At 33.6% G+C, this 12583-nt stretch overlaps 1 protein-coding gene across 4 annotated transcripts in view; it reads right to left on the bottom strand.

Annotated features, from left to right (window-relative positions):
- EPHA6 (EPH receptor A6) overlaps positions 1–12583 on the bottom strand; it is a gene marked incomplete at its 5' end in the record, with an annotated part of 867182 nt that overhangs the window by 502257 nt on the left and 352342 nt on the right. For all 4 annotated transcript variants that reach the window (XM_081234488.1, XM_081234490.1, XM_081234489.1 and 1 more), the window contains one exon: positions 5697–6032. In XM_081234488.1, coding sequence (XP_081090614.1) covers positions 5697–6032 — 336 coding nt within the window. The remainder of the gene's footprint in view (positions 1–5696; positions 6033–12583) is intronic.

Below are 12583 nucleotides of genomic sequence, written 5' to 3'. Positions count from 1 at the left end.
AGATTTATTAGGTTATAGTCAATGTAGGTTGAGGATATGTTCAGTCAAATAACACAACATCCTTGTTCTCAAGAAACTTTCACATTGGTCAGGAAAGCAACTATTAAAAATATGACTATGATCCAGTGAGAGAGAACCACGTGTGTTATTGTACACAAGTGACTGGGAACAGTTGAATTTCTACACTTCTTGACTAAGAGCTGAGCCATTTACCAACTTCAGGAAACTCACTGCTAAGGTCAAGAGCCTTTTCTATATCATTCGTTTACTCAAAAGTTGCATGCCACAAAAAGACACTAAACTCGGGAGTAACTTGATGTTTCCCAGGACTAAACACAAAGTTTACAATCATCCAGACTCTATCATAATTTAATATTTGGCTGGACCATAAAGTTATTTAGTTGTGATTAACTAGACTGACATTTCAATTATCTTCCCTACATAAAATATTCAGTGCACTTTTCAGAAGAAAAACACTTTTCCTAGGAGATAGGAAAATTTTATCCTTCAATATAAAGTGTCTGTGGCTTTTGAATATATAATTTTCTTATGTTTAAGAAATACGAAAAATACAAATAGTATAGCATCACCCTTAGCTTCAATTATGGTTATTGCTTTTTTTTTCTTTTTTAACTTATCATGCCACTGGCTTATATTCAGTATATTTTTAGTAAGCATTTAAAACTTTTATACTTTGAATAGACTTGCACAGATTTTAGAAAAAAGAATATCCACTGTCAAGAATTTTCAAAACACCGTGAGGATTATGAGGAATATCCAGACATAAAATAAATTAAAATACAGATATAAAGATGAGTGAATGTTTATAATGTCCCTAGTTACCTACTCTAGCAACATGCAAAAGGTTGCTATTTGAAATAGACTGTATATTCAGACTGCAGTGAACTGTAAATCAAATAGACATCTCAAGTTTATAAATATATGGAGACTTTTGTTGATTTAAATCTATTTTCAATGTCAGTTCAATTAATTATTGCTACCTGAGCAAATATATGAAATCTGCAATCAAAATGTAAGCCTAAAGCAAGACCTATACAGAATAGTCACCCATTGGCAGAGACAGGAGTGTTGAATATATATTTTAGGAAGCTGAAGGACTGGACAAACTGCTTCTGACAATAATTGCTTTAAAGACCCTTTAGTAAATATCAGCAGAATTGGTTTGTAACTTAGCATGCCTTTCACTTTGAACATGGTCCCTAAAGGTTTTTGCACACATCAGGATATCTACAAACACAATTTGTTTCAGGCTGACTATCCATGATTAACATTTTCCTTTCCTGTCTATGACCTGAATAATTCCTTTTACTCAATTACACACCTTAGTTTTTCTATCATGCACTGAGGATTAAAATCAAATGTTTTCTAGGTGTTGCTTTCTTGTTCTGTTCTCTAAATGAACCACCTTTAAAGACCATTTAAATAAACTATCAAAATAGAAGGTTGCCAAAAAGCTTTTAGTGATTGCAGAAGTCAGTTAATTAAGGTTTATTGCAAAGATTTCTAATTATGAGAGTCATAGTCTTAAATCTATAACCTTATTTATCCAACTAGAATCAGGATAATCAAGGAATGTTTTTCCTAACTACAGCTAAGTGGTTCTAAGTGATTTGGAAATTTCTTTTTTTTTTTTTTTTTTTTTTTTTTACATTTCTGTAATTGTAAGCAGACAGCAAACAATTAAGTCAAGGTTGTTTAATGGGGTTTCCTTAATATTTCTTAAGTATGAGAAAACACATATACATATAATCAACTACATGAAAGAAAAGGTAATTTGAAGCAAACTTCCTCTTTATCCTCACATTCCACACTGTGCACAGAATAGTAAAAACATAATTAATGCAATTGTCTATATTTTTCGGTCTCTATTATTTTATTTCCTATTTGTACAAGGTTGCCTCATGTACAATATTATTATTCTGCTGATTTTCTTTTTCCCTACCTCTGGCCCTGATGATATATCAGCATCTTCTGCTAAGTGGTTGTTCCCCTAACTTGTCTTGGCTATGTTGCAGACACCAACTCATTTCTCCAAATTTTAGTTAAATCTTCAGTTCCTTCCCCAAATCCTGTTGTACCTCTGCAATATATCAACTTGTTAGATGTTCTTGGGTCCATTATTCATCAGGGCCTAATTCCTCAATTGCTCAACCTTTGCTTGGTTCCTTCTACTCAGCATTCTTTCCCTTCTCCTGGCTTCACGTGGCCTACTCATATTCTACTCATCTCTCAGAACAGAACTTAACTTAATACTGCTTCCTCAGGAAAACCAGCCCTTATCCTCTAGACCTGAATAATACATGCTCTCAGAGCACCCTGAGCTTCTCCTTGGTGGGACTTATCACAGTACTAATTATGTATTTGTCAAATTATTTGTTATCTGCCTCCCCACCAGGGTGTAAAATTCACAAAAGCTTGCTCACCACTGTACATATGTTGAATAAATTAAAGGCTTATTAATAGCTCATAACACTTTTCTATTTTAGTGTGAAAACAATGATATGTAACCTACGGATAATGAGACAAATAATTTACTGTGGTCCCCTCAGTCCAACAAAATTGTAGTGTGTTACCCTGTAACTTTGGACAGTGCCTCTTGAGTCACTTCAAAGAGAATTTCCAAAGATACCCAAGTGGAATGATGGCAAATCCCTCCCTCTGTCTGCAACAGTAACACTGTTATCTTATTAAGGCTGGCACACAATGATGACAGCTCAAGTCTGGTTCTGGGACACTCCAGTTTCTATAAGCTCCTTTTACCCAATACTAGGATCTGACCCCTTCTGATATGAAGAGAGTAATGGATACATGCACAGATTGAATTATTTCATAATGTTACCCTTGACTGGAATATCTGCATTTTTAAAGGTATGATTTTCTAACATCAGAATTTCAGACACAAGAAGAGAAGACCTTCTTGGTGCCTCTTAAAATTATGACATGGAGATAAGTGGCTCATACGTGTAAGACTGGTCATAATATTTTATAAAGCATATATGTGGCAATATTTTAGCTCAGTTTAGGACCTTGATGTACTTTTCAAACAAAATTTAAATATATTTTGATTTTTCATTATAATTTATAACTAAAACAAAGTTGAATTAAATGAACAATAATTGTGTCTCAATATTCTTCTCAAAAATAAATTTACTGGGGAGGATTATTTAATAATACTGTCCCCTACCAGAATGTATAGCCTCAATATATGGATATTGTATCTTGTTTCATGCTTTGTATAATTTCTGTCCTTATAACAATATACTTTTAATGAATTCTCTCATTTTCAAAGTGGGAAACAGTTCGTATCCTGCCCTTCTGCTAAATTAGAAAAATAGCCTAAATGAACTCTCTTCTAATCCTGAAAGACTGCTATGTATATAATGTATGAAATTATGTAAACATATTTACATATATATTTTACTTAAAGTGATATGTTGTTTTTATTCCCAAACTTAATTATTTATACCCTATAGTTAGAACAGTTGTACTGGACTATATTTTTTTTAATCAAGTGGCAGAAAAAAGGCTTAGAAATAATCTGCTAATGCAGAGAGAAACAGAAGACCCTATCGGTTTTATGCTGAAGACACATCTGACAAGATTTTGTTCATACTTTGGGAAAGAAGAAAAAAAAGAGAAAACAGGAATTACACTTTGAACAATCATAGAGCAAATTCTATGATGTGGAGCAGTTTGCTAGATGAAGAGGAATATTATACAGTAAATACAAAAATGGTGATTCTACAGTATTATTTGGCTTTGCTTTATTAGATGCATTTCTGAAGATTATCAGCAAAGTGAACTTATATATATTATTTTGAATAAAATAGTCACATCCAGTTCAAATATGTTTTTAGTAGAATATTTAAGTTTCCTTCCTGTATACTTTATAGGTTTTGCAGTGGTTTTTTCACTTTTTATTTTGCAATAATTATAGATTCACAGATATTTGCAAAAAAAATGTATAGTAAGGTCCCATACACCCTTTACCCAGCCTCCCCCAATGCTAACTACTTGCATAACTATAGTGCAACATCAAAACCAGGAAATTGACATTGGGAAAATCCATAGAGCTCGTGTGTGTGTGCATGCACGCATGTTGTGCGTGTAGCTCTTTGCAATGTATTACGTATCTAACTTCATGTAACTACCACCATAATCAAAATACATAACTATATTATTACTACAAGGCTCCCTCCTGCTACCCCTTCATAGTCAATCCCTCTCTCCCTAAGCCCTAACCCTTGTCCACCAAGAATCTATTCTCCATCTCTACAATTATGTTATTTCAAGAATGCTATGTAAATGAATTATACAGTATGCATCCTTTTGAGATTGTTTTTTTTTCACTCAGCATAGTGCCCTTAAAATTTACCCAAGTTGTGTGTATCACTAGTTTGCTCCTTTTTATTGCTGAATAGTATTCCAACATCTTATATATATTTCTACTTTAAATATCACCATAGCTGCCATAATGCATGATATGGGCCGAACTGCATCCCCTAAAATCCATATGTTGAATTTAGCATGTGACTGAATTTGGAGATAGATCTGTTAAAGATGAAATTAAGGTAAAATGAGGTCATATGGGTGGGATTTAATCTGTCATGATAGTATCCTTACAAGAAGAGATTATGACAGAGACATGCACATAGGAAAGAACATATGAAGACACAGGGAGAAAATGGATATCTACAATCCAAGGAGAGAGGATTTAGAATGAAATCAACTCTGCTGATACCTTAATCTTGGACTTCTGGTCTCTAGAACAATAAGAAATAAAATTTCTGTTGTTTACACCACCTAGTCTGTGGCATTTGTTATAGCAGACCTAGCAAACAAATATAGTGTAAAAGAATAGTATAAAACATATAAAACAATACTTTCTTCTATAAGACAATCACTTCTGTATCAACATAATTTATGAATGCTTCTCAAAGGGAGTTTTAAAAATCTTTGAAGCTTTTCCTGTATCATGCTTTGTGATAAATTACGTTATGGGGGGAATTAAAGAGACTATATACTTAAAAAAATCATAGGCCTATTCATGCCTAACTACATTGCAGTAAAAACCTGTAGTGTTAAAAGGGACCATTTAGCTGAAAGCAATTGGAGTTTTTAAAAAAGACAGTTTAACTATTTTTTACACAAAACTGCACCTAAACAACAGCATATAGACACATTTCTGGATATTTTTTGCTGTTTCTTTTAGGAGTGGATTATGGTTAGGCTTGCTAGCTGCATTATTTTTACAATATAGATATGAATTATAATTAGCATAAATTCTTACTATTTGCTTATTTGACATGGAAAAGAGATGGCTGCATAAGTACGGCAACTGAATTTCAATTCATGTAGCAACATTTTATTTATGTCTGATGTTTGTTGGTAAGTAATATGGACTTGCTCATTAAGATATGTTAGTATAGGATTATATCAAAAACATAAATACATAGATATTAAAGAGAACCTTTATATATAATTGACCATACTACTAAGAAGTAATATCAAAAATATCTTTCTGCACCTTGGGAAACAATAAGAAACAACCAGAAAATCACCCCTATAATGTATAGAGGGTACAACTGCACCTCAGTGAATATAGGTCCACCAGGGATATTAAGCATCAAAAGGGAATTATAGATAAGTTTTGAGAGAACAACAGTGGAACTTACCATCTTGATTCGTGGTCACTGTAATAGCTGTGAATGGCTTGGGAGAAAAACTCAACTCAGAAACTCCATTCATGGCTTCTATTTCAAAGGTGTAATTCACGTGAGGCACAAAGTCAAGTACTATCACGGAATTGTTGATCAGGCCAGTATGTCTTGGGATGAAGCGGAGTCCTCCACCACAGTCCTCACACTGGCTGGTGTCTAAGCCACATTTCTTACAGATTACACTGTATGTGAGATCTTTTCTCCCTCCTGTGTCACTTGGTGGGCTCCATTCCAAAATAAGGGCCGTTTCATTGATGTTAAAAACCACATTCCTAGGAGCTGAAGGTGGCCCTAGAGAAAGCAATTAAAAAACAAATGTACATGTATAGGACAATGAATTATGGTGCTAACTTGAAAACGTCATCAATAAACACTTGCTGGTCTTTTATATTAGTTTGAGCTCTTTCTTCTGACGGAAACCATAAAGAAATATGGTTAAAAATATCTGAGTTAGTCTAGTAAGAGTGGAGTCTTAGGGGTGAAGATGGACTATATCTTAACTTTTGGTATATGAATTTCAATATTTAATATCAAAAGCCACAGATCTCCAAAAGATACAGTAATTATACTTTTTAAATCTGTTGACGGAAAGTATATAACAAAACATTATTTTAAATTATGTGATGGTTTTAAATACATCTTAATAATTATATCATTTTAAAATTTTGAAAAAATAGTAACATGCCTATATAAAACATGCTGTGTTCAGTCTTTCAGTCCTCAAACTATGCTTGATGTATAACTAAAACTCCCATTCATTTTTCTGGACAATCTCTCTAAGAATCTTTTTCTCACAGGCTGAGAATAAATGGCCATAAGCTCAGGGTGGACAGACAGTTTGGAAGAAGGGGAAGAGGAAGGGAAACTGGAGGCAGCATAAAGGCTTTTACTAGGTCCTGCCAATTTCGTGGGAAAAAAAAGCTTTATATGGAAGGGATAAAAGGGGGTATACATAAGAAATGGTACCTAGACTTTTATTTAGATTAACTTTACTAAACATAAGTAAGTGTGTCCTTAGAAGCTTATAAAGAGACCCACAGAATCCTCTTATTCGTCATCAGGAGTGCACAAACCATGTTTCTCATGGATGGTGGATGAGCATCTGCTCTCTTTTTTCTCATCATTTTTCCATACGGATCACACTGCATAGAGAATTTATATCCTTTAACTATTCCAGCCTTTTCTTAAAATTGTGTCAATAATCTTTTACACTTATCTGAGTCTTTCAAACCTCAGTTTCATATCATTCACTGAACAAATATTAACTGAAGGTCTACTAGGTGCCTGGCACTGTGCTATGTGCTATGTTGTGAAATACCACAGAATCCTTTCTGTAAGAGACTGTGCTTATGACAGGTTTTTTGAAAAATAATTTATTGCATAAATAACTAATTAATATTCCTGCTGTATTTTAAAAAGCTTAGTTTTGAGAAATCTAAACAGCTCTTTAAATTTCCGCTATCAAGAAAATTTGCTTAGAAGGAGGGAAAGAATTCTCTGTGACATTCTTTCCATAGAAGGAAATTCAATTTTTGATATAAGCTTCTTTTGGATTTCAAGATATGGTCATTCATTCATTAAATATATATATTTTTAGTGACTACTATGTGTGCCAGATATTCTGCTAGATCTTGGGCTTACAGCATGAATGTGATAAAAGTTATTTCTGCTTTCTTGTCATTAACATTTTAGCTGAATGGCTAGATAAACACAAATACACACACACAAACAGAAGAATAAAATTCAAATTATAGTAAGTGCAGCTACAGAAATCAAAAGGAAAGGAGCTGAAATAACCTGAGAAACATTCTGAGAAGGCCTAATATAGGTGATGTGGAAGATGTTCAGAGGGGTGGGAAGAATATTAGAGGTAGAAGGTGTGTGGCTCTTTAGTCAAAAAATATTTTAAAATAGTCATGGAACTGTTAGAAAATCACTGTGGCTAGAATGCAGAAGGAGGAAGCAAGAAGTGAGTTTTAAGGAACAGGAAGGGGTCGGATAATGCCAGACTGCCGGCTCATTGGAATGAGTCTGAATATGTTTCTATGCTTAACAGGAAGAAACTAACAGATTCTATCTACAGAAGTGATGTGTTTCAAAAACAGCATTCTGGCTGCAGTGTGGGGAATGGTCTAAATGAGTACAGAGGACTCAGCAGCAAGATCTGTTATATACTGTTAGAGTGGCATAACATCACTCCTAAACCTATATGATTGTGTATTGGCTTTGAGATATTAAGAAGTGTTACATTTTCCTTTTTCATTTTGTTGGATCCTGATATCAGCAGCCTAATGGGTAGGACTCAGACACCTATATGTATACCACCTAAAGCTAGACCTAGAAAAGGGACAGTTAGTTTTTCTAAAAGGTTTCTTCATACCTTGCTTTATGTCATTTCATGTTCCAGAGAGTTAAGAAACGTCTACCTTCAGAAAGGAAAATATGGAAGGGATTATAAACTAGAGCACAGGGATAGGCATAGTTCTTTACCTCCAACCTAGTCTCATGGCTAGGAGATAAAGATTCATTATCATTATCATAATAATGTCTTCCTACAGAACGACATATTCATATTGTTGTTTTTTTCTCTTATTTATAATGGAAAAACATGAATTATTATTCACTTACATTTCCGAGAACAGGAAGAATGTTATCAATTATGTTATGGGTGTCTGCAAATATATGACTGTCCGCCTAGAGATACTTAAATAAAAACGGCAGACACCCTTCTTCCTCAAGGGCTCTCATACCAATCTGCATGACAATTAAATAGCTTTTTAATTGCTGCTAAATTATGCCAGCTAAACTGTGATTTCATGCAAATAATAAGCTGTAAGGACATGCATGAATCATTTACTAAGATTTAGAACTTAGAACAAAGAAAGAACTTAGAACAATTAATTCTAATCCTCAGATTCAACTAAATTATGTGTCACTGGGCTTTTATGAATGTGGCCTGACTGCTTTGTTATCATTTATAAATTATACAAAGATTATGTGACACACAGGGAAAAAATATCTTGGCAGCAATAACTCTTTTGGAGACATCTGTACTGAAAACTCTCAGGGATTTTCTTATGTTGATTATTTGTCTTTAAAGGAAACAAGTAATTCACATAGAAAAAAGCTATCTCCACACTACACCCTCCAAACCAACCTCATAAGAAAAGGACAGTTATCCTAATTTGCAGCTAGCTGTTTTTCTAGCCCATCATGTAATATACTTAAATAAAAACTACAATTTTATTTCTATTAAAAAACACACTTTCAATCTTCTTCTTCTTTTTTTTTTTTTTTTGGCTTCAATTCGGATTTCCCCTTTACACATTTAAAGAATAAAGAAATAGTGCTCTAATAGTAAAATTATGAGAAGCTTGTGGCAGTGCGGTCCTGTCCCTCCCCAGAAGAGCATCTGGCCCTGCAGCCCCCATTTTCCTCTCAGAGTAGCAGAGGCCAGGTGAGCTATACTTTTTTCAATTTTTTTTTTTTTTTTTTGCCGTATGCGGGCCTCTCACTGTTGTGGCCTCTCCCGTTGCGGAGCACAGGCTCTGGACACGCAGGCTCAACGGCCATGGCTCACGAGCCCAGCCGCTCCGCGGCATGTGGGATCTTCCCGGACCGGGGCGCGAACCCGTGTCCCCTGTGTCGGCAGGCAGACTCTCAATCATTGCGCCACCAGGGAAGCCCCAATTTTTAAAATTTGATGTAAATTTTTTCTTTATGGAAAATGTTTTAAACAGAACTATATTTCCCAAAATACATCATGCATAATAGCTCTAGTCCCATGAGATATCACAAAAAAAATGAGTTCAGTGCTCATATTAAGATTCCTGTGGCAGATTGACGCTGAAACAAAAGAAACACAATTTGCTCCACTTTGTTGAATCCAACATTTCCCAAACGCTAATTCATGGAATGTTATTTTCTAAGAAGCATACGAAGGAATACTAGCATTCTGCAGAACACCCTTTAAATAAAGGTTGACACTGAAGGAGAGCAAACTTAGGGGTCACATTTCAGTTACTACATACTTTGCTGTAGATTTCAAATTTTATGCTTATAATTACAGAAATATATTAACTCATAAATAAATAGGGGTCTTTTTCATATTAACTGAAGAGTGACTATTCATTCACCCATTAACTCTATAACTAATTGTGGCTTACATATGCCTTTTTTATCCTTAAGAACAATGAAAATTTGATCCAAATAACTGAAAATCAGTAAAGGCTATTGCCTATTAAACTTTATTAAACTATATTTTCCAGTCCTTAACTTACTACCTGGCAATAATTTAAGTGTGTTTGTTGGGGACTTCTCTGGTGGTCGTGTGGCTAAGACTCCACGCTCCCAGTGCAGTGGGCCTGGGTTTGATCCCTGGTCAGGGAACTAGATCCCACATGCCACAACTAAGATTCAGCACAGCCAAATAAATAAATATTTTTTAAAAATGTGTTTGTTAATTTAATGACTACCAAGACTTTATAGTACAGTTTCCTAATAAAAAGCATATTATTTACATCTGAGTTTACGAATGAGAGAAAAATAGGTCTATGTTTATCTATGTCAAAGAGAACATCAGAATATATATATATATATAAATATATATATATATATATATATATATATATAAAATCATCTAGAGATGTTTAGGCAAATGTTTTGCAAAGGAGTAAATTATATGAATAAATGAAAAAGTACATCTCCAGACTTTAATAATGTACTAAAAATATCAGTTGTCAGATCTGCATATAGACATAATTTAAAACTCTAAAAGTCATTTCATTCTTTGCATTATCACTATCAATTTTAACTTTATCTATATTTATGTTATTAATCTAATATCCTTCCTATATAATCTTTGAAAAAGGTATTCAATAAGAGCCCTGTAAACAAAATTTTGTATTCAGACCTAAACCCCTATGTGCTCTATCAATGTTTTGTTCATAAAATGTTTGTATATTTGGAAATGGATGATGAATAACCATAGAACTGGGGCTTCAAGCTCACCACAGGGAAGGAACTAAATCAATTTATTCAGATAAAGAAATCAGGCCCAGGAAAGTTTTATAATTATGTCAAGGTCATGAAATGTATTAGTGGTAGGAGTATACCTAGGTCTTTTTATGTTTAGATTTTTTCTACCATATTTTCTGTCACAATGTATTCATCCTATAAATAGAAAAAGAGATTTTTTTATAGTGCTTTGCTTAGAGTACTGTCAAATGCAAATTTTCAAAACACACAAATTAGAGAGCAATTTATTGCCTTCCTACAACAAATTTCTTTTAATAATGTTACTTTAAAGCATTTAAAAATATCTACGGAAGAGTAACTGAAAATTAAACCTTCAAGATAAATACTGCTCAAGATACAGAAACACGTGCACTCCAAATCCTTTGAATTCTACATATTCTCATTTTTTTTCAATATTACTGTACTTATTTCAGTAACTAAATTGATGTCTAAAATTAAGACTTGTCCATTAGTGTTTTCATAATACTGTGAATGAAGACTTAGATAATTCTTGCTACATTTTCCCTCATTTCTAAGACTCATAGTTAAAGGAAACAAAAATAAAAAAAGAAATCTAATAGACTAAATACCATTCACTTCCAGAATAAACCTAAATCTCTCAACCTCGTCTACATTTGTCTTTATAACTAGGCCCATCCCTTAGCCTCTTTCTCCCTTTTGCTGCATCTCAATGCCTTTGCACATACTGTTCCCTTACTTTTTTTTGCTCTGTGGAAAATTCCTACTCATCCTTCATGTTCTGATTTAGGTGTTTACCCCCTTTGTGACACCTTCCCATTGTCCTCAGGCAGAGCTGACTACTTTATACATTGTAGGCATGTATTCAAAAATATATAACCAAAATTTTTTAGCACTTTTTTGTTCTAAGGAGTGTACTTAATATTTCACATGATTTATTTCATTCAATTATCATAATAAACCTGTAAGGTAGTTAATTATATCCCTGTTTTATAGAAAAGGTGACTGGTGCTTACCAAATGTATATATTGCAATGAAATATATGTATTCTTGTATACAGGTCTATTCTGGTCTAGCTTGATCCAAAGGTGGCATGTGCTTTAACTAAGATGAATAGAATGCATAGTTTTGTGCAACCCTCCAAGAATTATTTTTCACATAGTGCAAATTTTGAAAAATATTGGAGAGCAGAGAGTTCAAGGTTATAATCTTTGCAAGAATCCAGTGTTACTGATTCAAGAGAGAACCATGTGACTTGAAAATCATGTAAGAAGTGGAAGGGGATGTTTATATTATGAAAACTGGTATTAACTAATAAAAACCCATAGCAAAATGGACAGCCACCCATATCTCATTGGGAAGGATTAAAAGCTTCTCAAAATACAGTTCCATAGACACTCAAAACTTGAAAAATAAGCATTTGTGGCTCCAAATTTCTATGCCATAGAGCGTGGACATAATTTTACCTTGGAAAAATTTTTAAAAAAAGTTATCAACTATTTTCATCGATGCAGAAAAAATCTTCAATAAAAACCCATAGAATAACTAATTCTAAAAACTACAGAAATATGCTATAATTGTGTAGGTCAAGAGTTAAACGGCAAAACCACATTCATAATAAAAGCACGCTAAAACACAAATGAAATCATGAGCAGCCTGCGCTTGGGTGTTTTGAGTAAAAAATCATCCAGTTTCGCTAAATATCATGAAGAAAAAAATCTTGCACACCTACATACAGCCCTTTCTGTGTCTGAGTCAGTTATTTTTAATTAAATACTCATTAGAAATAAGAGAAATATGATGAGACTAAGCACTGTCATATTTTGGGAGGGAAAAGCAAAGCAATA

The sequence above is a fragment of the Mesoplodon bidens genome (genome assembly GCF_964165515.1).
Source record: "Mesoplodon bidens genome assembly, chromosome: 5".
NCBI classification, from domain to species: domain Eukaryota; kingdom Metazoa; phylum Chordata; class Mammalia; order Artiodactyla; family Ziphiidae; genus Mesoplodon; species Mesoplodon bidens.
The sequence above is the reverse complement of the archived record's forward strand: the minus strand, read 5'-3'. Positions and strand labels throughout refer to the sequence as shown.